At 43.9% G+C, this 23,158-nt stretch overlaps 1 protein-coding gene across 1 annotated transcript; it reads left to right on the top strand.

The window, feature by feature from the left end:
* The first annotated feature begins 251 nt into the window (after nt 1-251).
* On the top strand, nt 252-5,082 carry LOC123449438 (low affinity sulfate transporter 3-like). Its single transcript, XM_045126670.1, has 12 exons — nt 252-938; nt 1,229-1,277; nt 1,391-1,598; nt 1,730-1,904; nt 2,978-3,043; nt 3,141-3,371; nt 3,464-3,590; nt 3,662-3,948; nt 4,056-4,249; nt 4,333-4,418; nt 4,511-4,587; nt 4,702-5,082. Exons 1-12 carry the CDS (start codon nt 594-596, stop codon nt 4,852-4,854), a joined length of 1,998 nt encoding a protein of 665 aa, XP_044982605.1. The 5' UTR covers nt 252-593; the 3' UTR covers nt 4,855-5,082.
* Nucleotides 5,083-23,158: the final 18,076 nt, after the last annotated feature.

Here is a 23,158-nt window from a genome sequence, read left to right on the forward strand (position 1 = left end):
TGACCGTGCAGTCCGAATACAGGTGGTTACCCTTAGTGCTCATTTATCCTCCTACACTGGCTGGTTTAGCTGCAACGGGAGGAGCTAGCAGTACGAGTAAGATGCTGCAGCAGCAGCAGAGCCAATCATGGAGGAATCAGTGAAAGTGCCGCCCACCGAGATGCATGTGGCCAGCTTTCTGAGCATTGTCCATGGCACCACTACCGAACACCCATATATAGCACCCAACATCTCAATCTGCATCTGCACGGCCGCACACACGCATCCCCCCGCCTCCTCCTCCTCCTCCTCCCCCGAGAGAGAGAGAGAGCGAATTTTCTCTGGAGGCCAGGGGCTCATATGCGCGTGGGTGTCGTCTACCTCCTCCCAAGAATCACATCGCAATCCATGAGGACCGTGACCCGTCGCCGGTGATGTTTACGCCAGAGGAAAATCTAAATCTACTACCAGCTGCGATCGTCGGCCGCGTCACCTCACCCTCGAGAGATTCTCCCCTCCATCTATCCAGCAGCTAGGAGCCCCCTTTAAGTTTAAGACCGAGGAAGGAAGGAGGAGTTCCCCCAAACACTTCAGTTACCGACCGACCGTCCGCCATGGAGTCGTCGTCCGCGCCAGCAGCACTCGAGACGGCCGTCACGGTGCCGTCGTCGGCATTCGACGTGTCCAGACGGCCCGACACGGCCGGCCTTGTCCTCAACAGCCCCAGGCCGCCGAGCCTCCGCGAGGAGCTCGTCGGCGTGGTCGGCAAGGCCTTCCGCCCGCGCGGGGCCGGGACCGGCGGTGCCGGTGGTGACCGCCGGCCGCCGCGGTTCGCGTGGGTCCTGACGGCGCTGCAGGCCGTGTTCCCGGTGCTGCAGTGGGGCAGGACCTACACGCTCAAGTCCTTCCGGAGCGACGTCATGGCCGGCCTCACGCTCGCCAGCCTCGGGATCCCACAGGTACGTGCCACCCTCCAACACCCTGTGATCGATGATGCCATACGTACGCACGCGCTCGCCTCCGTTTTTCTTGTTCCACGCATACGTAGTCGCTAGCTAGCTTCTGTGATCGGCTGACGACACGGTCAGCGACTGACGGCATGAGCAAGGAACGTTAATCATCTATACCAGGGGTAGTTTTTGACTGGACATATATATATATATATATATCTTGATGTTCACAGTAACAATCTGCTCCTCCGTATCGATCTGTCTGTCTCACATGCTGATTGATCATCCACTGTGTGCAGAGCATTGGATACGCCAATCTAGCGAAGCTGGACCCGCAGTATGGGCTCTGTAAGCATCATTTCCCTCGCCTGAAATAACTTTTTGTTTGGTTTCCACCGTGCCGTGCTGAATTCTTGTTGGTACGACGACGTTGTGACATGTACTGGTGGCGGCATCGGCAGACACGAGCGTCGTCCCGCCCCTGATCTACGCGGTGATGGGGACGTCGAGGGAGATCGCCATCGGGCCCGTGGCGGTGGTGTCGCTGCTGCTGTCGTCCATGGTGCAGAAGGTGGTCGACCCGGCCGTCGACCCGGTCACCTACCGCACGCTCGTCTTCACCGTCACCTTCCTCGCCGGCGTCTTCCAGGTCTCCTTCGGCCTCTTCAGGTACGTACAATCATTCACAGTGTTCATTTCTGATGAAAAGTTCACGTACGTGCAGCTCTTCTCCGTTTTCAACCATGGACCGGCAGTTGACTGACCGAGTGTGTGTGTGTGTGGGTGTGTGTGCACTGCAGGCTGGGGTTCCTGGTGGATTTCCTGTCGCACGCGGCCATCGTGGGGTTCATGGGCGGCGCCGCCATAGTCATCGGGCTGCAGCAGCTCAAGGGCCTGCTCGGCCTCTCCCGGTTCACCAACAGCACCGACGTGGTCGCCGTCGCCAAGGCCGTCTTCTCCGCGCTCCACGACCCCGTGAGTGTCTCCGACGATGTAACCCTAAACTTTTTTTTACACCGCGCACGTTGAGTGGCTGACGCGGTAACAAGATTAACGGATAATGGAACAAAATAAAGCCGGTTTAAGTCAAATATGAACGTCGCTTTCTTGCCTGCTTTATTCATTATATATGCTGTACTCAGTTGGACTTATTAGATGGTTGGGAGGTTTCAGAAAAGGGATGGTCGAGGTGCAACCAAAACTTATGCCAGATAGAAATGCTCGTCCCTATCGTCTTCTCTGCGATATGCCACATGCATGGTATTGGCAGCAAGGGACAAATGCGGTCTTAATTTCCCAGGCAACCCCGTGAAGCGCACAAACCGCCCTTTTCTCACCTGGTTTTTTTCGTGTCGTAACCTCAAACAGCTTTTGGCGCATCTTGTTGAGAATTCGGTGCTTGGATCCACTACAATTATTAGTATTAATCCCTTCGATCCGTATTACTTGTCGCTTAAACGGATGTATCTATCACTGAAGTACGTTTAGATACATCCGTTTTACTGACAACTAATATGAATCAGAGAGTTATTATTAGTATATTTAAAAATAGGTCATGGGGATCAGTTTCCGGGAAATAAAAGGCCCCAGCTAAGTTGTGTGATCTGATCACACGAACAAAGACCTTCTGTTCTTGCACAATACTTTTAGCAGCTGGTCTAAGGAGTGCATACAAAACATTGACTAAAAGGGAGTTCACGAGCAGCTGAGCGCAGGTAGAAGCTTAGAGCTAAAGACAATTAGCCAGACTGAATCTTTGGAAACACTATTCAACTTGACAGTACGGCACCGGGCACTGAATGCCTGCAATGAAAATGCAGCTTGTCAGTACGGTACCGCCAGGCTTTAGCGGACGTACAACAGCATGCTGTTTCTTAGCGTTTTGGAAACCACTATTCGGACAAACACACCGCGTGCGTGCTTAGTTTCCTGTGAATGTGATTAATGTGAACTCGTCCGACCTATGTGTTATGTGTATGTCTGAACTTTGCCACTGTTTTAGTAGCTGACTGTATCTAATGTGGCTTGTGCTGTGCGATCGATGGCAGTGGCACCCGGGCAACTTCTTCATCGGATGCTCCTTCCTCATATTCATCCTCGCCACGCGATTCATCGTAAGAAGGAGAAACAAATTTACTCTGCTGCCTTCGGCCACTTGCTTTAATTTACTGGACCGCAACACTGACATGACTTGAGTGGTGGTAATCGCAGGGGAGGAAGTACAAGAAGCTCTTCTGGCTGTCGGCGATCTCGCCGCTGCTCTCGGTCATCCTGTCCACGGCCGCGGTCTACGCCACCAAGGCCGACAAGCACGGCGTCAAGATCATCCGCGAGGTGCACGCCGGCCTCAACCCGAGCTCCGTCAAGCTGATCCAGCTCAACGGCCCCTACACCACCGAGTGCGCCAAGATCGCCATCATCTGCGCCGTCATCGCGCTCACGGTAACCATCACAAGATTCAGCAGGTGTTCGTTTGCATGGCGAAAATGCAGACTGAACTGACCGAGCAAGTCTGTCCATGTTACCTGTTTCAGGAAGCCATTGCCGTCGGGCGATCTTTCGCCACGATCAGAGGGTACAAGCTCGACGGGAACAAGGAGATGATCGCCATGGGGTTCTCCAACGTCGCCGGATCTTTATCCTCGTGCTACGTCGCAACAGGTGATCGATCAATGCCTGTAAATCGTCTGGAAAAGGAACGAAATGTGTCTGACAGACGTACGTGTTCGCAGGTTCCTTCTCCCGGACCGCGGTGAACTTCAGCGCCGGCGCCAGGTCAACGGTCTCCAACATCGTCATGGCCGCCACGGTGTTCATCGCCTTGGAGTTCTTCATGAAGCTCCTCTACTACACGCCCATGGCGGTGCTGGCTTCCATCATCCTGTCGGCGCTCCCTGGACTGATCGACATCAGAGAGGCCTGCAACATATGGAGGGTCGACAAGATGGACTTCCTCATATGCCTCGGCGCGTTCCTCGGCGTGCTCTTTGGGTCCGTGGAGATCGGCCTCGGAGTCGCGGTAACGACCGATCGACGTTGCATTTTCTCTGAATGATTGGCTGAATCATACGTGCATTGTAGTATCTTCCAGCAGTTCTCTGACTTTCCCAGGGCTGACCCTTGCAGCTTGCCATATCGTTTGCAAAGATCATCATCCAGTCACTCCGGCCTCAGGTGGAGGTTCTAGGCAGGCTACAAGGAACAAACATCTTCTGCAGCGTCAGGCAGTACCCTGTGGCGTGCCGGACACCGGCCGTACAAGTCATACGCATCGATACGTCCTTCCTCTGCTTCACCAATGCAACTTTCATCAAAGAAAGGTACCCCCAATATGATCAAAGAAAGTGGACCTCGCATTATGTAAAATTCGATGCGAGTGCTCATACAGGTGTTGCTGATTCAGGATCATGGAATGGGTAAGGGCTGAAGTGGACACATCCAATGAGAAGGTCAGGGAAAGGGTGCAATCAGTTGTCCTTGACATGTCAAGTAAGTTATTCCTTGCAGAGAAGCTTACAATTGCTAGAACGATACTGAAAATTCCAAACCATATCTGATTCATTCTTGCTTCTGCTCTGCAGACGTGGTGAACATTGACACTTCAGGACTTGTGGGGTTGGAGGAAATCCACAAGGAGCTTGCGTCTCTGGGCATACAGGTGAAGTGATTTACATATGAGCATCATATTGTATCTTTGTAAGAAAAAAAAAGTCCCCAATTTATCAAGTACTAGTGAAAATATCTCACTCTTGGGTTCAAAAATTACCTGCAGATGGCTATTGCTAGTCCAGGATGGCAGGCAATTCAGAAGATGAAGCTGGCACACGTTGTTGACAGAATAGGAGAAGACTGGATTTTCCTGACAGTAGGCGAAGCAGTGGAAGGGTGTCTAACTGCACACAAGGGCAGTGCTATGGAGTGTTGAGTGTATGCTAGTAGAAATAACACCATCGTGCTGTGGATTTGTACCCAGTGAATATGATTTACACAGCTCAGCAAGTGCTTACAAACAGCTACCTACTCAGCAATGACAGAACATGTATGTTTCCGTAGAAATCGTACGCATTAACTGAAGTGGTATACAGTCGTCTTTTTGTGACTATACTCACTCAAAATCTATTTCTATTTCTATTCCACTATTGTTTAGTTCGTTCATCCTTGCACTCATGTCTCACCTTCGCCGCCGTCCACGGGGAGCGAATATGTATCACTCATAGCGACTCGTACTTGTCATGCTGAAATCATGCAAGTTTTTTTTTCTGTTTTCTCTTGCTTATATTTTGAAAACTGCTAAATACATATATTATGAAACAATAGATTAGTTATTTCTTTCAAAAAAGCATCGCACATTAAAAAATCTAAAACAAATCAAAAAGGAGGTTATCCCCCACCGCTGCATCAGAACGATGCATGCGGCCACTTTATTAGAAAGCAAATAGTATTAAAAAAATGTAAATGCATTGTAAATAAATGTTCAATCTTCTTTTAAAAAATGTTTGTACCATTAAAACAATATGCATGTGACATTTCAAAAATATTCACAGGTTTCAAAAAAATGTATATGGCATTTTTTAAAATTTATACATTATAAAAAAAAATATAATTAGAAAACAATGTTTTATACCATTCAAAAAAATGCACGTTACTTTTAGAAAATATGTTTCTGCACTTGAAACAAAATGTTTGCAACATTAAAAAAAATGGCTATCCGATGTATAAAAATGCCGAAATAGTTTAAAGAATTGTTTCATATCAGACAAAAATATGTTTCAATGTGTATCTGAAAATGTTTAACACGTATTCAATTTTTTTTACAAAACAAGTATTTAAAAACAATTATTCATGTATTTAAAAAATGTAAACATATACGTATGAATGCTTTAGATGTATACAAAAAAATGTAAAATGTGTACCAAAAATTGTAGACGTCAAAATATATATTTGAAAAATATTAATCATGTATATTTGAAAAATGTTTCGTGTGTATAAAAAATTATTTCTGATGTGTGGGAAATATGTACAATGCATATGGAAAATTTGATATTTGTTTAAAAGGAAAAAAAACATGAAAATAAAGAAAGAAAACCGATGCAACCAAGAAAGAAACAAAGAGAACTGATGAAAAAGGAAACATAAATTGAAGAAATCCAGAGGAAAACTAAAGAAACCTGATACAGGAATAGTAAAAGAAAAAACAAACGATTGAAATCTCACAGAAAAGAACTCACGTGATACAACGGTCCAAAACCGCCACGATGTAGATGAGTTGTTTGTTTACAAGAATAGGGAGGCTCCTCCCCCGTTCCATTCATCAAATGAAACCATCAAGTCATACATCAGCCCACTGAGAGGAGCAGTTCAAAACAAAAGCTGAGGAAGAGTAAAAAACGAGACGAGCTAGTGTGATGCTAGCAACAATACATAACTTTTTCAAGCTACACCGAAGTGCCGAAAAGCTAGATAGAGGATGAAGATGATTACAAAATGCAGAGGCACGTGGGAAATCCTCGTCGTCTTCATCATGGGGGGGGGGGTCGCTTGTGGCATCTCTTTTCTTGGGCCGGGGGGGGGGGGTGGGGGGTGGACCAACCATCTTCAGATATCTTGAGCCGTCTCCAAGGGTCAGCATGTGAAGGCAATTTATCACACGATCTTAGCCTCTTGTAAGCATCAAAGGGCATTGGATAAACCTGGCCAGCTGATCCGAGAAGGCCTCGAGCCTCATCCTAGTCTATTTTGTGGACAAAACAATCCAGGATTATGTCATTCTCAAGGTCAGTCTTACGACTTGTTTAATGGAAGTCCATATTGTGTTATAAAAAGAATAGAGATTCTAAATTTCCACGGACCCCAAACTGCTGTGGATTTAACAATATTTAGAGCAGATTTTTTATAGTTGGAAATCCAGAACCTAGCTAGAGATTCAAAGTCATTTCCAATATCAACCTCGAAATGATCTTTGACAAAGGACCACACAGCCTTAGCTACCACACACTCAAAGAACAAGTATGAGATAGATTCAGGCTCTTCACACAAAACACAATCAAGAGGTTTAATAATATCCCTCTTCCTAATTTTTTCTCTATTCATTAGCTTGTTGTGTGAAAACAACCAAAGAAACACACGGATTGGGGGGGGGGGGCTCTCAGCTTCCAAAAACTAGGAACGAAAACTGGTCGGACCCCCCTAAAATTAGTCACATGATATAAGGAGAGCTAGTGGAGTAATGCCCCTTGTTCTCTAATTGCCAAACCAATTAATCAGAGTTTGTATTAAGAACAATGCTACCAGCTATCTCAACTAGTTGGTACAATTGTTCCATCATCTTTTCATCACAAATTCCTCCCCAAGGAAAGCTTGAGTTGATGACCATCCCACACTTCATTAATGCATTGTTGGTTCACTACAAATAGTGTAAACATGCCAAAAATTGTACTGCTAGAGGGGAATTACCAAACCAGGTATGTTCCTAGAATATGATTTTGCTACTTGTTCCCACCTTCCATATAGAACCAAATTCTAATGATTAAAAAATGGTTTTAACCCCTTTCGAGAACTTAGAGGTGTTCTCGTCAGGGCTAGGGGTGAAGAGGTTAGGTTTCCGAGCCATGTACTTATGATCAATGATCATTTTATATATCATTTTGCTAGCTCCAAAGTTCCCATCACTCAACATGCCACAAAGTATCACTCCAAAGTTCCTATCAACCAGAGAATATAAGAAGAATTTTTTTGTAGGTAGCAAACCACCTAAAAGTTATCCTTTTCGATCAATCTATTGAGCCATCCATATAAGTGTCACAAACAGCCCTAGAGTTGTACTAAAATAACACCATATGATATGCATCAATCAACTCTAATGTCACCTAGATACTCTAATGTCATCACAAGTATCCGTGATTCAAATATATGATATGCATCAACAGTTTCAGATTTTTCATATTCAATCCAACACAAAGAACTTTAAATAGTACCCTAAGTTTTCTATTAGAGAAAGTAGGACAAGAACGTGTATCAACCCATATGCATAGATTACCCCATTGTCACCATGGGAATCCGCAAGTTCATTACCAAAAGATATATAAAGGTAATCAATAGAACACCCCATTGTCACCACGGGTATCCACATGCAATACATACATCAAGTGTTGTCAAATCCGATTCAACATAACAAAACCTCACAGGGAAAGACTCAATTCATGACATCAAGATAGCAAGGGAAGAACACCATATGATTTAACTATATTAACAAAGCTCGTGATACATCAGAATTGTGTCATCTCAAGAACATGAGAGAGAGAGAGCGAGAGATAAAACACATAGCTATTGATACATACCATCAGCTCCGAAGGTGAACTACTCCCTCCTTGTCATGGAGAAAGCCGGGATGATGAAGATGGCCTCCGGTGATGATTTTCCCCCTTTGGCAGGGTAGCGGAACAGGGCTTCGAATGAGATCGCTTTGGACAGAGGCTTGTGGCGGTGGAGTGGAAGTTCTAGGTTAACTTTCAGGGGGTTCTCGATATATAAGATTTTTCATCATTGGAATCAAGCCAGGAGGTGCCACAAGGTATCACGGCGTGCCCTATTACCTTGTGGGCAACTGATGCCCCCCTCTGGTGGTTCTTCACTTCAGTATTTTTTTACACATTCCATAAAAAACTCCAGAAAGTTTTGTCCAATTGCGAGAACTTCTATTTTCTACACAAACACAACGTCACGGTAATTCTCCTCAAAATAGCGTCAGTCCGGGTAAGTTGCATTAAATCATATAAAGGTGCATCAAAAGCATACAAATGTATTGTAAACATGGGTAAATATGACATGAATACTTCATAAATTATTGATACATTGGAGACGTATCATTCTCCATATTAATAGAGATTAGCTCACTCTTAACATAGTTAATCCTCATACCAGACACTTGTTCAAAACAAGTCAGTGCTATTTTGAGGTTATGGGCATGGGTGATATCATCATCTAGGAACATAATGGTGTCATCTTCATATTGAAGACATATGATGTCCCCTCGACACACCTTGGTGTAGAGGCCAGCAATCAGGTTTTGATTAGCAGCTTTAGCCAGCATCCTAGTGAGTGTGTCTACCACTAAATTAAGGGATATTTAAATTAGTGCCCCTGGTTCCTTAGTTGTGCTCACTTTTCCCCATGCTCCAAACTTTTGCTCACTTTTCCCCTCTTCCTTAGCTGAAACTCTCACAAATGCTCATAGCGGCCGTTTGTTGTCTTGACCGTCCATTGACCGTTAATTGCTGACGAGTGGGGCCGAGTCTTCGGCTGACTGTTGCTTGCTGACGGGTGGGACCACAAGGAGACACGTATTGGGCAGCTTGTCTGAATCTGAAACATATCTAGACAGGCCGCACTGCACCGCGCCGCCCCGCCTCCTCCGCCGGCGTCGTGCCGCGTCCATCGCAGTTGTTTCCTCCACCCTATGCCCCTATTCCATTCGTCGGCGACGTCGCGTCTCCGCCAGATATAGCCCACCTCCCCATCTAGGATTACATGGCGATGTTGAGTGAGGACGCCCAGAATGCAGTCGCCCGTGGAGAGGATTGGGTCGAATCCGCGGCAGATAATTCATGGATTAAACCTGGGTAAGCATTGTTTCCTCTCGACTTGACGTTCTAAGTCGTATTGTAGGCCGTATTTGACTTCTGTTTGCTTGAATCGTTCGAATTTGTGCTCGATTTTACCCGGCTAACTGAAGCCTTTATTTCCTTCAACAAAATAGGATTGATCCCGCGCTGGCTTTCCGGCTGGCGACTAGAGTGGAAACTAGTGTGCTGCGTGGTACTAAACCGCATTTGATTTCATCATTTTTCTATCCCAAAGTGGTAGAAACCAGCATATCTTTCAAAGATTTGCAAGCTGAGCTCAGAAACACATATCCCTGGAGTGATGCCGATGCTGTTGAACTGAATTACTTCAGCAGTGACGAGCAAAGATTTCTCCCACTAACTTGCGACGATCATATGTCGTTGCTTTTTGCTGGGATTGCTGGCTGCCGATTCGGTAAACTCCAAATCGATGTGCTTCAGCCACGCGCAGAACGGGTGAAGGGGAAGGGAGTTCAGACATCATCTGCCTGTGCTAATAGCCAGCACCCCGGCACTCCTTGTAGGTCGACACCAAGTAAAGCAAGTGGTTCATGGAGCCACAACATGGTTGCTGCCAATTGTGGTTCCGATTCAGTTGCTGCTTCTCGTGTACCTTCTGCAGTTGGTGTAGAAGAGGATGCAGAACCTGACGAGGCAGTGCCTACAAATGATGATGAAGACGAGATGATGTTTCCTGAACTGGTCGATGTAGCCAGTCAGCAAGCAGTGGATGACGAATATATGGAGGAGCCCATCAGCCAAGCTAGGTTTGATGACACTGACGATGAAGAGAAGGTGGAGAACATGGACAGCTTAATCAAGGATGAATACGATGGTGATGACATGCCAACAATTGAGTGGAACAGGGAAAAACCTGAGCTTAGTGTAGGTACCATTTTCCAATCAATGGTGGAGTGTCGGAATGCAGTGACAACATGGTGCATTATATCTGAAAACACCTATAAGATTAAAAGGAGTGAGCCAGCAAGGTTCACAGTTTTTTGTCCATATCCTAGGTGTAGGTGGAAGTTGCATGCATCTCGTATGAGAAAGAGCAAATATATTCAAGTAATCCAAGTTCAGTTAGTAATTTAGTTTCAGATTGTTGAGTAGGGTTTCTTAACTATTTTTTACCCTTTTATTTTGTTTCAGATAAAGAAAAACCCACACAAGCACACCTGTCCACCTGGAGGGGGAGGGGGGAAGGCCAAAACCAAGCTAGCAAAAACTAGGTGGGTGGCAGATGCTATATTGGATTGGCTGAGAGAAGAACCTGGACTTGGTCCAACAGCACTCCATGGGAAGCTTTTTGAGAAGTACAAGATAGAAATTCCTTACATGAGAATTTTCAATGCTAGGGAAAAGGATCTTGACAGAATTAATGGTCAATGGAATGACACTTTTCAGCTGCTTTACACTTTCAAAGCTGAAGTGGAGATGGCAAGTCCAGGGAATGTTGTAGAGATTGACAAGCATACAGTTCAATTCAAAATAAAAGGGAAGTCATTTCAGAAGGAGTGCTTCAGAAGGGCTTTTGTTTGTTTCAAGGCTTGCTGGCAGGGGTTTCTAGATGGTTGCGGGCCCTATTTGGCTGTAGATGCTACACATTTGACTGGAAGATGGAGAGGATAGCTAGTAGCAGCTTCTGCAGTTGATGGACACAACTGGCTATTCCCAGTTGCATTTGGTGTGGTGGAGGAAGAGTCTGAGGAAAGTTGGGTCTGGTTTCTGCAGCAGTTGCGCAACATTATAGGCACACCCTCAGGTTTGGCTATACACAGAGATGCTTGCAAGGGTTTAGAGAGTGCAGTGGAAATTGTATTCCCTGGAGTGGAGCATAGGGAATGTATGCGACACCTAGCGCATAATTTCAAAAAGAAGTTCAAAGGTAAAGTTTATGATGAGAACTTATGGCCAGCATCATACACATGCAGCAAAAGGAAGCATGAACACCATTTGAGAGTGTTGTATGCTCAAAATCCTCTTGTGAAGGAGTACATGGATGCACATCATGGTAAGGTGTGGTCAAGAAGCAAATTCAACGAAATCTGCAAAGTAGATTATGTGACCAGTAACCTTGCAGAGTGCTTCAATTCAAAGTTCAAGTGAGTGAAAGGGCTCTTGTTGTGGCAAGCATTTGACAAGATGAGGCAAATGATCATGATAAAGATGGCTCTTCGCAAAAGAATTGCAGAAACACAATATGTTGGTCATCAAATGCTCCCATCACTGATTAAGGCATTGCACTTGAAGGCAAGAGGCCTGAAGATGAAATGTATTCGATCTGGTACATATGAGGCAGAGGTTACCTATACTGACACTAAAAATAGGGTATGGAGGTATCCTGTGAACCTAAGTACTAGAGAATGTACTTGTAGGCAATGGCAGATCCGTGGGAAGCCATGCATACATGCCCTACATCTGATGACAGTTATCGGGGGTGCAGATGGTGAAGTTGATCAATATTGCTCTGAGTATTTCTCTGTTGCCAAATTTATGGCTGCTTATGCTGACAATGTGCCTGCACTATTGGGGAAAGATCAATGGAACATAGTAGATCCAGGGTTCAAACTCCACGCTCCTGTCATTACTAGACCACTAGGAAGACCAAGGAACCAGAGGATTAGAGCAGGTGAGGAGGGTCGTCTACCAAAGAAACGTGCTTGCAAAAAGTGTGGAGTTCTGGGGCATATTGCTAGGCTTTGTACCAATGCAGTGGATGCATCATTTGGAGAGGAGGAAATATGGACATCAGCCAATGCTGAGGAGAATGCAACAGCAATGGAGATTGAAGATGCAGTGGAGAATGCAGCAGCAATGGAGATTGAAGATGCAGTGGAGAATGCAGCAGCAAATGAAGCAGAAGATTTTGAAACCATGGCCTTTGATGGTTTTGAAGCTATAAGAGAGGAAGAGGAGGGGGTAATTGTTCCAATTGTGCCTTTAAAGATTACTGAACCAATAGATGACCGTCAAATGGTCGTCAAGTGCTCGGCGAGTGGAACTACTCCATCAGCACCTCCACGGGGAAAACACCAAGTAAAGCCCAAGATCAAAAGGAACAAGAGTCTGAAAGAAAAGAGCATCTCAACTAGGGAAACCAGGAGCAAGACTGTGAAGCCAGCTGCAAACACAAGGAGCAAGTCAAAAATTTGAATTAAGTTATTGGAAAATGTTTGTGTTGTCAATTTGAGGGCGAGTCGATCGCTTAAAACTTGCTAGATTTGTATTAAGATGTTGGCATCTTAAAACTTGGTAGCTTTGAGCTACTGTAATAATGTTGGCATCAGTTGTAATAATGTTGGCATCAGTTGTAATAATGTTGCTTCTACTTTGGTTCCTTATTTGAGTCAAAATTCAAATTTCCATCAAAATTTGAATTTAAATCAATATTTGAATTTGGGCCAAAATTTGGATTCGAGCCAAAGTTGAAGTTGAACATTGGAGGTTCATTGCTCTATGCGTGTATTTGATCGAGCATTTCAAGTCCAATATTCTTAGGTGAACAGTCCGAATGAGAAATGTGCTAGAAACGAGCTCGAAAGCTAGGGTAAACAGCCCTATTTGAAATCAAGTTTTTTTTACCTTCCCTAAATGAGACATATATATTTTTATTAACACTTGTTCCATATATATAGGGTAAAAACGAAGTCTCGCTATTTATTGATTAATATTCATATTACTACATTTTTTTGAAAAATATGCTTTTAATTCAAAACCGTCAAATAACACGTTTTAGATATGAAAATGAAAAAGGTAAGTTCAGATCCTTCTTATTCACTCCAAAATGAAGCTATGGAGATTTTTCTGATTTTTTTTGAATTATTTTTTTTTCAAACCCTAAACCCTCTCTCCCTATTCTACGAACTCTGAAAATGTTCATAGGTGATAGCTCATTTTTGTGAAGGCTTTTTTCATGAAAATGACCTACACCAAGTTTATTTTTTTTCTCATAACCTTGTCACATATGATGGCTACGTGCGCAAGAATTACAACATTTTGATTTTTTTTTAATTTTTTAAAAACATTTGAACTTCATTTCGACAAGTCACTTCAAAAAATGACTTTTCAAAAAAACGCCCCTATACCGAGTTTATATTTTTTTATGGTAACTTGGTCTCATAAACAGACGAACTACGTTTGTTTTATATTTTTGCGATTTTTTCTAATTTAGTTATGGCCATTTGAAATCTGGTCAAACCATAATAACCCCGTTGACTCGCTCATAACCCCGTAGAAATGCTCCAAACCCTAGCGTCGAACGTCCGCCGTCGGATCATACCCTAGCGCCAAACACCACCCGTCAGATGTGGGCAGGCATGCATGATCCGCGTGATGCATCCTGATTGGCTACTGCACTGACCTTCTCGGGTTTTTACGATCTGCCCCACTTTACATATGAAATTGTATTTTTCACACATGACCACCACATGTCAGTGTTAAGAGTTGGTTCAAATATTCAGACTGCAAAATACAATGTGGCAAATCGTCAATATAGCTTCCCCTTCTCCTCTTCTCCATGTGACAGACAAAGGCATCAAGCAGATCGAGCAATTCCTCTGTTTCTTTCCCCATCTTCTCGTTCTTCTTCCTCTCGACCAATTCCTCTGTTTTTTCCTCTCGGGCGATATGTCGACCTCCTCGTCAGCCCCCCGTTCCACGTGGCCGGTGTATGGTCCAGTGCCGATGACTCGATGCACTAACTGCCCACGGATTGCGCCACTAAAGGGGTTGACTTCGAAGGAGGAGAAGAATGGGAAGTTTGGGCGCGAGTTCGTCAAATGCGAGAGCAAGCCGGAGGGGCAGGTTAGATCTGAGTTTTCCTCGCATCCTTTATCTGTGTCAGATTTGGATTTAGGTTACATGATTTCGTTTTCAGATCGTGAAGAAATGCCACCATTTCGAGTGGATGGATGATTACATCCAGAGGCTTCAAGGGTTGGGCTTGCTGGATTCGAGGGGGGATGCAATCCGCGAGTTCAATCTGCCCCATGACAGTGCCGCTCCGGCAGCAGCAGCACGTCCGGAATACCCGATGGTGGTAGATGTCGAACTGAAGACGGAATTGAAGAAGATGAACAAGAACTTCAAGCAGGTGATTGAGTTGAAGAAGCAATCCAATCTGATAGCTTTAGGAATACTTGCTCTAGGAATTTTTTACTTGATGGCCATCTCTCGTTAGAGATGTTTGTCTATTGTTGTTGCCACTGTTTAGCAATCCTCGTCTGTTTATCTCAAATGCAACTCTGTTTAGCAACTGTTGATCTCTGAATGTATACAGTTTACTGTTAAGTTTCGACACTTTCAGTTTCGACAGAAGACAACTACCAGTTCAGTGATAGGATTATTTTGTTAGCTAATAACCTCGAGTGTTGGGTCATACCCTAGCTCGTCAGATGACAGTAAGCAGTACTTGAGCAGCACGAGGGATATAGATCAAGTTCATCTCTTCTCTCTCGCACTTGCCAAACTTTTATCCTCGAGTTCGTCAGTTTTGCTAGAAAAAAAAACCTAGTTTGCGGGCCCAAAGAGAATCAAGCTGCAATAGGCCCACAAAGGATGTTTCTTTTTTTGTTTAGGAACGATTGCTTTGTTCTTTTTTGTTTTTGATTGCTTTTTTCATTAATTTGATTGCCCAATCTCTTCTACCTCATTGAGGAATTTTTTTGGCTTTCCTTTATGGGTCCCTTCATTTATCCTTTTGACTAAAGCCAAACATCTCAAAGTGTAGTTTTCTACATAGTGTAATTTATACTTCATGATTGGAAAAAGAGGTCCAACCATACTTCAAACATAGTGTAGTTTTCTACATATTAAAGTAGGGATTAAAGTATATAAAACTACACTTTTGACTAAACCCAAACATCTCAAAGTATTTGATACTTCAATATTTCTGAAAACCAAAGTATTCTTGGAATACCTAAAAAATACAGAGCTCGGCAAAACAAAGCCGTGTACAAATGTACAATATGTTCTTATTTTTAGAAGGCATCTATAAACACATCGTTTTTAGTTAGTTTGGTTAATTTTTCCCACGCCAATTAGCCGTGTCTAAACTTGGGACAAACAAAATACAAACATTACAAAGCATTAATATAACACACATAACTTAATATAACTTAGATAGGGTTGCTAGGGCAACATATATAAGTTCTTGGGACATAGACACCAATTTCTTACATAGATAATAATAATTAGTAGCTAGGTCGGGCAACACACACACCAAACTAATACTACGTACTACTAGATAGGGTAGCTAGGGCAACACCGCCATGTCTTCACCGTCGTCTTCACCTTAACCGCCGGCTTCACCGTCTTCTTCGCCGCCGGCTTTAGTACTCCTCCTCCTCAAGGCCGTTGTCGCCGAGGTGGTACGTGAGGCTGTGCATGCGGTCGCGAGCGGGGAAGATGCTCTCGAAGTCGGTGAAGATGTTATAGGTGGTGAATGCGATGAACTCGCACCCACACCAATACACCTTGCCGAGCAGGTGGTAGGCATCGAACCTGTTGGTGAAGTGGACGACGAGCCCTACCCGTGGAGCGTTGGCGTGGGGACGCTGCTCCACGAGGTTGAACATGGGCGGCGAGTCCGCCGGGAGGTGGTGGAAGCCCGCACGGAGGAACCCCCGTGCAAGCTCAGTGCTACCCCTCCAGCGTGAGAACGCCCACACGCGGAGCGATTCCTCGACGACGACGTTGGCGGAGTACCGCTGTTCCGGCACGGTGGGAGGACCTTGGAACGTTGGGCCGTAGAACTGCATCTTGAACGCTTCGCTGAGTGGAACCGCTCTGGCTTTTGGGGGAAGAAGAGAAGTGGGAGGCGCAGATGGATCTGTAGAAGAAGAGGCAATGAAGGGCAGTTTAAATAGCCGGGGGAGACGAAGTGGGTACACGCGCAAACGGCGTAGATCGTGACTCAGTGCTGTTGTGTGAACCGATGCGATCACCAATGTGTGAACGTGAATCGAAGCGAGCGTGCTCTGCGTTGGCGGCTCTGCGTTGGCGGCTGCCTCCCCCTGCTGTGTTGGCGGCTGCCTGCCTCCCCCTTCTGCATGCTCTGCGTTGGCGGCTACCCCTTCTGCATGCCCCTTCTGCCACCGACACTACTGAATCGAGCGGCAGCCGTGCGGCGTGAACTGATGCCTCTACATATGGACGCGAGCGTGCGAGCGTGCGTGCAGCCTGCCCCTTCTGCCACCGGCACGTATGCCTGCGACGCGTGAAACGACATTGCGGAGTGACTGGATCCAGTGGCAACCGTGTGGCACGGATCGATGCGTGCGTGTCAGCGTGCATGCATGCGTTTAGGTCTAGGTCACTAGATGCGTGTGTGGCGGTGTTCGCATGCATAGCAGGCTACATCGATGCCAAAGACGGGCATGCATAGCAGGCTACATCGATGCCAAAGACGGGCATGCATAGCAGGCTGCATCCATCGATAGTAGGCTTTTTTAATTTATTACCAACAAACTAACAAGCCCGTCCTATGAACACAAACACGGCCCAACCAGCGAAGCCACAGCCACAGTCAACAGAGTTCAACATGGCCCCACAAGTTAGTTAACGGCCAAGACGGCAAACGCCTGTTATCAACATTTATGAGAGTTTCAGCTAAGGGAGAGGGGAAAAGTGAGCAAAAGTTTGAAGCGTGGGGAAAACTGAGCACAACTAAGGAATTGGGGGCACAGATGGAATAATCCCCTAAATTAAATAGGAGGGGAAATGGGGTCACCTTGTTTGAGGCCTTTCCTAGTAAGGAAGAAGTCACTTTATGCATTATTCAACTTGACTCCAAATTATCCATCATGTGTAAGCTAATGAATCCAATGTAACTATTTTCACCAAATCCTTTATTCTTTAAAAGCTCAGACACGAAGCTTAAATATACTCCGTCAAAAGATTTTTTATAATCAAGCTTAAAGACAAGCCCCTGGTTTTTACTAGTATGAACTGAATGCAAAACCTCATGAGTAGTGACCACACTTTCGAGTATATATCTTTTTATGAGGAAAGTAGATTGATTACTAGAAATTAATCAATGCATGACTTTAGAAAGTATGTTAATGAGAACCTTAGAAAAAAACTACAATTAATAAGGCTAATTGGTCTAAAGTTCTTCATAGAAGTAGTATTAGGTTCCTTGGAATTAGGGCGAGCATAGCAAAATTAAGCCTAAAAATGTTTAGGTTTCCATTGTGTAAATATTTGAACATAGCAAGAAAGTCATGTTTGATCAATCACAGAAATGTTGATAAAAGAAAAAGGGAAATCCATGTGGGCTTGGGGCACCATGAGGATAAGAATCAAACATTGCGTTTTTGACTTCCTATTCTATGAAGGGAGCTTCAAGAAATTCATTCTCACCTTGAGTGACCTTTTTATAAAGAGAGAAAAAGTCTGAATTAAGCTTGAACCCACTACTATATTCTTTAAAAAGATCTTTATAGAAATCACCGGCTACACCTAGCATATATTCAATTTCAGTGTCTCGGCCAGCGGATGAGGGTTTTCCTCCTCCTTTGGTTTGCAACTGCATGGAAGTATGCAGTGTTCCTATCTCCCTCCATGATATCCATATCTCTATATCTTTGCTTTTCCTTAATTTCTTGATGAAGCCAAAAATTCTACACATCACCATGAATGAATTTCCTTCTAGAGAATTCGGCTTCAGAAAGATCAGAAGTTTCTGCTTTGGTATCCAAAGCATCAAATTCTTCAGTGATGATTTTCTTATACCTCCTAAGGTTGACCTCTTCATTGGAACTCCACACTTTGGTATTCTTTCTAAGTCTCCTAATTTTCACTTGCTAGTTTTCAATAGGAAATTATATGGGCAGGTTTTGACCAGATTTTGGGAATCAGATCAAAAAAATCCTCCCTCACCAACCACCATTATTCAAACTTAAAGTTATTCCTCCTAGGTTGTTGATTACCACTTGAATCCCACATTAGAGGGGTGTGATCACTCCCACATCTAGGCAAATACTTACATGTGGATAATGGGAAAAACTTATCTAACCGAGTATCACAAAAAATCGTATCTATAGCGGACATGATGAGATCCACCTAGTTGTTAGGCCAAGTAAATTTCCTACTAGAAAGTTTAATTTTGAGGAGGATCCAGATTTCTACCAAAGCATTGAAACTATCACTCCATTCATGGTTAATAACCCCATTGCTTTTATCTGCAACATTCCTAACTAGGTTAAAAAACACCAATAAGTGTTGCAATAGAAGCTTCCACAATGAGGGTATGCAATTCTGAATAAAATATTCTTTCTCTTCATCATAAGGGGAACCAAGAACTATAAAAAAATCTGAAGATTTGATCATTAGACTTAAGTTTCACCAAACAACTAATAGACAAATCTAGGTGAGACCATGAAATCACATCAAAGATATCTAAATCCACCTCCATGGATGCCTTCAACATAGCCTCTCGAAGGTAGGTGGTGCCAGGAAAAATCCCTGACCCCCACAAGTGATTTCAAATAGTTGTTAGACAAAGATTCATGTTTGGTTTTTTGGAAACCTAGGATAAAAGCATGGGTCTTTGTTAAAGTATCAATGATCACGGATTTTCTGCATGCAGTAGAGATGCCTCTAACATTCTAAAAAAGAGGATTCATTTCCTAAGTGTAGTCTTTGGGTGCTTGCCGTGCCTATTTTTACAAACAAGTGACCACAACCACTCATTTGGGATAGCTGGGGGTCTGAGGATTGGTTGTCACTATAAATTGTATAGTTAGTACCATGCTACGGCAACAAAAGTCCTTCTCCGGCAACGGCGCCAGAAATTCTTCTTGCTACTTCTCAAACAACAGCGCCAGAAATTGACATGTTGATGGAGACTTGCTTGCGTTGGTTTTTCCCTTGAAGAGGAAAGGGTGATGCAGCAAAGGAGCAGTAAGTATTTCCCTCAGTTTGAGAACCAAGGTATCGATCCAGTAGGAGGGTCTCGTCAAGTCTAGAGTACCTGCGCAAACACAAACGGGCTTGCACCCAACGCTTCAAAGGGGTTGTCAATCCCTTCAAGATTGTTTGCAAAATGAGATCTGAAGGCGGAAAGTGCAACGAAGTAAAAAAGTATAAGGCTGAAAATATGGTGTGGAGTAGACCCGGGGACCATAGTGTTCACTAGAGGCTTCTCTCAAAATAGCAAATATCACGGTGGGTGAACAAATTACTGTCGAGCAATTGATAGAACCACGCAAAGTCATGACGATATCTAAGGCAATGATCATACATATAGGCATCACGTCCGAGACAAGTAGACCGGTACTTTCTGCTTCTACTACTATTACTCCACACATCGACCGCTATCCAGCATGCATCTAGTGTATTGAGTTCATGAAGAACAGAGTAACGCCTTAAGCAAGATGACATGATGTAGAGGGATAATCTCAAACCAATGATGAAAACCCCATATTTTTACCATTGATGGCAACAACATGATGCGTGCCTCGCTACCCCTTCTGTCACTGGGTGAGGTCACCGCACGGTATGAACCCAAAACCAAGCACTTCTCCTATTGCAAGAATCACAGATCTAGTTGGCCAAATAAAGCCCACAACTCGAAGAGAATTACAAGGATATGAAATCATGCATAAGAGAGATCAGAAGAAACTCAAATAAGATTCATAGATAATCTGATCATAAATCCACAATTCATCGGATCTCGACAAACACACCGCAAAAGAAGATTACATCGGATAGATCTCCATGAAGATCATGGAGAACTTTGTATTGAAGATCCAAGAGAGAGAAGAAGCCATCTAGTTACTAGCTATGGACCCGTAGGTCTATGGTGAACTAATCACGCATCATCGGAGAGGTCATGGTATTGATGAACAAGCCCTCCGTATCCAAATCCCCCCTCCGGCAGGGCACCAGAACGTGCCCCAGATGGGATCTTGCGAAGACAGAAGCTTGCGGCAGCGGAAAAGTACTTTCGATAATCTCCTAATTTTTTGTGGAATTTTTGGGGATATATAGGCGCAAAACCTAGGGCAAAGGGGCCTCAGGGAGCCCACAAGCTAGGGGGCCACCGGCCCCCCTGGTCGCACCATGAGGGCTTGTGGGGTCCCTGGTGGCCCCCTGCCGTGATTCTCCGGCTCCCCGATCTTTTTCTGTTCCGGAAAAAATATTTTTGGCAATTTCATTCCCTTTGGACTCCGTTCAAAATCCTCCTCTCAAAGGGGTCAAAAACATGGAAAAAACAGGAACTAGCACTTGGCACCGAGTCAATAAGTTAGTCCCAAAAAATATATAAAAGGCATGCAAAACATCCAAAGTTTGACAAGATAATAGCATGAAACCATCAAAACTTATAGATACGTTGGAGACGTATCAAGTATCCATAAGCTTAACTCATGCTCGTCCTCGAGTAGGGAAGTGATAAAGAATGAATTTTTGATGTGGAATGCTACCTAGTATAGTTGTATTTTGCAACTTCTTTCACGTGACATGAATGTTCAGATCCGTAAGATTCGAAACAATAGTTTGTTATTGACATGAAAACAATAATACTTCAAGCAAACTAGCAAAGTAATCATGAACTTTCAAAATAACAAGGCCAAGGAAAGGTATCCCTACAAAATCATATAGTCTGGCTATGCTCCATCATCCTCACACAACTAATATAAATCATGCACAACCCCGGTATGGACAAGTAATTGTTTTCGCACTCTTACTTTCTCAAACTTTTTATAACTATCACGCAATACATGAGCGTGAGCCATGGATATAGCACTATAGGTCGAATAGAGTGTGGTGGTGGTTGTGAGACAAAAAGGAGGAGATGGTCACATTGCCTCGGCGTATCAAAGGGCTATGGAGATGCCCATTAATAGATATCAATGTGAATGAGTAGAGATTGCCATACAAGGGATGCACTAGAGCTATAAGTATGTGAAAGCTCAAAAGGAGAACTAATGGGTGTGCATCCAACTTGCTTGCTCACGAAGACCTAGGGCAATTTGAGGAAGCCCATCATTTGAATATACAAGCCAAGTTATATAATGAAGATTCCCACTAGCATATGGTAGTGACAAAGCAATAAGCTCTCAATCATGAAGAACATGGTGCTATTATGAAGCACAACTGTGGAAAAAGATAGTAGCATTGTCCCTTCTCTCTTTTTCTCTCTTTTTTATTTGGGCTCTTGGCCTCTTTTTTTTATTTTCTCTTTTTTTTATTTTTGGGCTCTTTGGCCTATTTTTTTATTATTTCCTCACATGGGACAATGCTCTAATAATGATGATCATCACACTTTTATTTACTCACAGCTCAAAGCTCAAAATGATGATGACTCTATAGGAAATGCCTCCGACAGTGTACCGGGATGTGCAACAGTCTAGCATGGCGTATGACGTTGAAAACATCTCGCTAGCTATCTTACGATCATGCAATGGAAATATGAGAGTGACGGCACAAGTCATGAGACGGAACGGTGGGAGTTGCATGGCAATATTATCTCGGAATGGCTATGAAAATGCCATAGTAGGTAGGTATGGTGGCTGTTTTGAGGAAGGCATATGGTGGGCTTGTGCACCGGCGAGAATTGCGCGACACTAGAGAGGCTAGAATGGTGGAAGGTGAAAGTGCATCTATACCATGGACTCACATTAGTCATGAAGAACTCACATACTTGTTGAGAAAGTTTTTATTAGTAATCGAAACAAAGTGCTAAAATCATACTCCTAGGGGAAGGGTTGATAGGTGTTAACCATCTCGCGATCCCGACCTCAACACAAAGGATGACAATCAATAGATCAATTATGCTCCGACTTCCTAACATAGCGGTTCACCACATGTGCATGCTACGGGAATCACTAACTTGAACACAAGTACTTCTAGATTCACAACACCCTACTAACATAGCTCTTAATATTACCAAATCCACGTCTCAAAACTAATTGAGAGGAATCAAGACTTCTCTTTCTACTCAATGCACATGAAGATGGAGGTTTTTGTATCCTCTTTGGGTACCTATCACCTTTGGGAATACTTTCATAGCATAAGCCAACTACCAAATCACGCACCGCCATGCTCTAAAAGATATAAGTGAAGCACATAGAGCAAAAGTATCTAGCTCAAAAGATATAAGTGAAGCACTATGAGCATTCTAGCAAAATTACGATGATTGCATGTGTCTCTCTCTAAAGGTGTGCAGCAAGGATGATTGTGACACAACAAAAAGAAAAGACTCCTACGATACAAGACGCTCCAAGCAAAACACATATCATGTGGTGAATAAAAATATAGCTCCAAGTAATGTTACCGATGGATTGAAGACGAAAGAGGGGATGCCTTCCCGGGGCATCCCCAAGCTTAGCGTTTTTGGTGTCCTTGAATTTGGCTTGGGATGCCTTGGGCATCCCCAAGCTTGAGCTCTTTCCACTCCTTATCTCATCGTCCATGAGAACATCACCCAAAACTTGAAAACTTCACAACACAAAACTTAAACAGAAACTCGTGATAACATTAGCACAAGAAAACAAACTACCACTTCTTTTGGTACTGTAGCAAACTTGAATTCCATCTAAATTGGTGTTGGGATACTGTATTCTCACTTTTCCATGGCTAGTACCCCCCGATACTAACCAT

The sequence above is a fragment of the Hordeum vulgare genome, chromosome 4H (assembly GCF_904849725.1).
Source record: "Hordeum vulgare subsp. vulgare chromosome 4H, MorexV3_pseudomolecules_assembly, whole genome shotgun sequence".
NCBI lineage: Eukaryota > Viridiplantae > Streptophyta > Magnoliopsida > Poales > Poaceae > Hordeum > Hordeum vulgare.